The 2,686-nt window shown below is 55.1% G+C and overlaps 1 protein-coding gene across 1 annotated transcript in view; it reads right to left on the reverse strand.

Annotated features, from left to right (window-relative positions):
* Positions 1-1,531: 1,531 nt before the first annotated feature.
* Positions 1,532-2,686, reverse strand: part of WTIP (WT1 interacting protein) — a gene marked incomplete at its 5' end in the record, with an annotated part of 19,891 nt that continues 18,736 nt past the window's right edge. Inside the window, one exon of the mRNA XM_040445617.1 lies at positions 1,532-2,661. Within this exon, the coding sequence (XP_040301551.1) occupies positions 2,521-2,661 (141 nt within the window). The remainder of the gene's footprint in view (positions 2,662-2,686) is intronic.

Genomic DNA, 2,686 nt, shown 5'->3' on the forward strand with positions numbered 1-2,686 from the left:
TTCTATGTGTTCAGTGAAGTGTAATAACTGGAAGCCTGATGTATTCCTGTGGCTGAGATCTGAAGGATTTAACAAGGAAGTAAAGCACTGAGAAGGGAGTGGATCCAGGCAAAGGAAGTGCATGTGCAAAGGCCCTGTGGTAAGAGGGATAGTGGCGGTTACCAGTCCTGACAGAGGCAATACAGAACCCTGAAGCCCAAAGAAAAAGGGCAAAGTGTGGCCAGAGATGAGGCCACTGCCCCCCAGGGTCATGAGACAAAGTACGACACATGAACTCGAAGTGAGGCTCCACACTGTGATGACTCAATCCAGATGGATAAGGGAAGTATGGTAACCAGGCTGGAGCAGGTGTGGAAAGCAATGGTGACCTCCCTGGCTGGAAGCTCAGGAGCCACCTCCACAGCACAAAGGAAGAGAAAAGATAAGAGCTGAGTTTGCAAAAAGGAGAAACCAACGGCAAAGCAGCTTTGACATCAGAAGCAATGAGAAGAAAGCTTTGTAAAACTGGCTAGAAAGCAAAGCAGCCCAGCTCAAGAGAAAGAGAAAGCCAGAAACAGCCTCTCATTCCTGAAATGCCATCTCTCTTGTCCCGTTGGGATCACCTCCTCCAAGAAGCCACCCTTATCCTGTTGAAGTCCCCTTCTCAGAAAACACACACTTCCCCCATCTCAGACAACTTCTGCATTTAAATAAACAGTTAACAAACACTAAACTTCCCATGTACTTGCTTCCTCAGCCCACCAGGGGGCCTCCCAGCGCCAGGCCTCAGCCCAGCTGGTCCCTAATGGCAGCCACTTCCTCTCCTGTGAATCCCAAGAGGCAATCCGGGCAACCTTCTGCTTCCTACACAGTTTCCCCTGCTGATGATCCTACAAGCAAAAAGACCCACATCTAAGAGGAGGGAAGGCAGGGCAAGAACAGTTGCCAAGAGGAAGTGGTTCAGGCACAAATGGACTTAAATTGGAATATTCCATTGATAGGGCGCCTGGGTGGCTCGGCTGGATAAGAGTCAGACTCTTGATTTCAGCTCATGTCATGATCTCACCGCTCGTGGGATCAAAGCCCCGCATCAGGCTGTGTGGGAACAGACCAGAGCCTGCTTGGGATTCTCACTCTCTCTCTCTTCCTCTCCCCCGCTCACACTCTCTCTCTCAAAATAAATAAACATTAAAAAATATCCCATTGATGGCTTATCATGATTAGGGGTCTCTTGCCGCAGAAACCACCCACAGTTGCAAATCCAACATAAGCCATCACTGAGAAGTCCTAGCTTCCCAATGCTAGCGTGTCAGAAAGAAAATTAATCTACATTCCCCCAAACCACATTAGGTCACTGTTCTTCAAACGCTGACACAACAAAACCCCACATTATTCCAAAGTCTGAAAAGCAAACACATATTTTGAAATTTTAGAGGGATTTACACAAAAATAGTGAAAACTACAACGTTTTTCCCACCTGGAAACTAGCTAAATGATCTCCAAATTGGACATCTGTTTTTTGTAGTTTTTCTAAGAAATAACAACCGTGGGCCAAGTTTTTAGAAGAAAACTATATTCTTTTAAAGAAAATGAAAATATTCTCAAAGGAAAAACTTAATTTAAGTCAAATCATACGCTTTTGTCGTGGAGCCCGATACAGAGTGCTTTCCTGCAACAGGTGTTCTCCCTGCCACGGGGACAGGGCGCCCTCTCGTGGTCTCTCTCGACCGAGCCCTGTGGCTGGAAATTTTGCGTGAGAAGGTTCTTTTTCCCAAGGCTGAAGGATGGCGAGGGGAGGGGGGCCGAGGGGGAAGCGGACCCCAAGCCAGGAGGGAGGGATGGGGAGACCCGGGCGGGATTGTGGCTGAAAACACCCTTCAGAATCCCGGTGGCCAAAGGCAGGGCTCCTTCGAGGGCCCCACTCCACAAAGGTGTCATTCGTCTCCCCTCTCCTGTGACCCCGCCCAAAAAGGACACCCTTCCCACCCACCAAAGGCGCTTATGAGACACACAAACACGCGTGCCCTCCGTCAACCGCCACCTGCCAGACCACCCCTGGCCCCGAGGAGCGATCTCAGGCGGGGCCCCTTTTGAACAAGGAAACACTCCCGCCCCCAGGCCAGTGCGAGGAGGAGGAAGAAGGCGGCCCGCGCCCCTGCTCGCGAAGGCGAAGGCGGCGGCGTCCTCAGCTGGTGCCCCACGGCGGTCTGGGAGCCCGCCCGGGGCCGCGGCGCGCAGCAGCCCCGGGAACGCAAGGCCGGCGTGGGGGGTGGGGGGCGGGCGAGGGGGTAGGGGCTGGAAGGAAGGGAGCGGCCGGAGGAGGCACAGACGGTGAATAAATAGAAGCAGCTACGCCGCGGGGCCGGCCCCTCGGACAGCAGCTTGGTGGCACGTGGGTGGGGGTGAGGCGGAAGCGCGGCAGCGGCGCCCCCCGTGGGACACAGAGCTCCGACGCCGACCGGGTCACCCGTCCCGCCCCGGGGCGCTCTCTGTCGCACGCACGCACGCACGCGGGTCCACAGCGTGGGCTCCTTTCCCGGCTCAGAGCTCCGTGACGTGCACCGCAGGTGAGGGGAGGGGCCCGGGCCTGAGGCGCCGCAGGTGGCAGCGGCGGCACAGCAGGTGGCCGTCCAGGGGGTAGCAGCGGCGTCCATCCTCCCCACTCAGCTGCAGCCCGCAGTCCTAGGGAAGAACACAGCCCCAACCC

The sequence above is a fragment of the Herpailurus yagouaroundi genome, unplaced genomic scaffold (assembly GCF_014898765.1).
Source record: "Herpailurus yagouaroundi ecotype Mexico unplaced genomic scaffold, PumYag 194, whole genome shotgun sequence".
Lineage (NCBI taxonomy): Eukaryota > Metazoa > Chordata > Mammalia > Carnivora > Felidae > Herpailurus > Herpailurus yagouaroundi.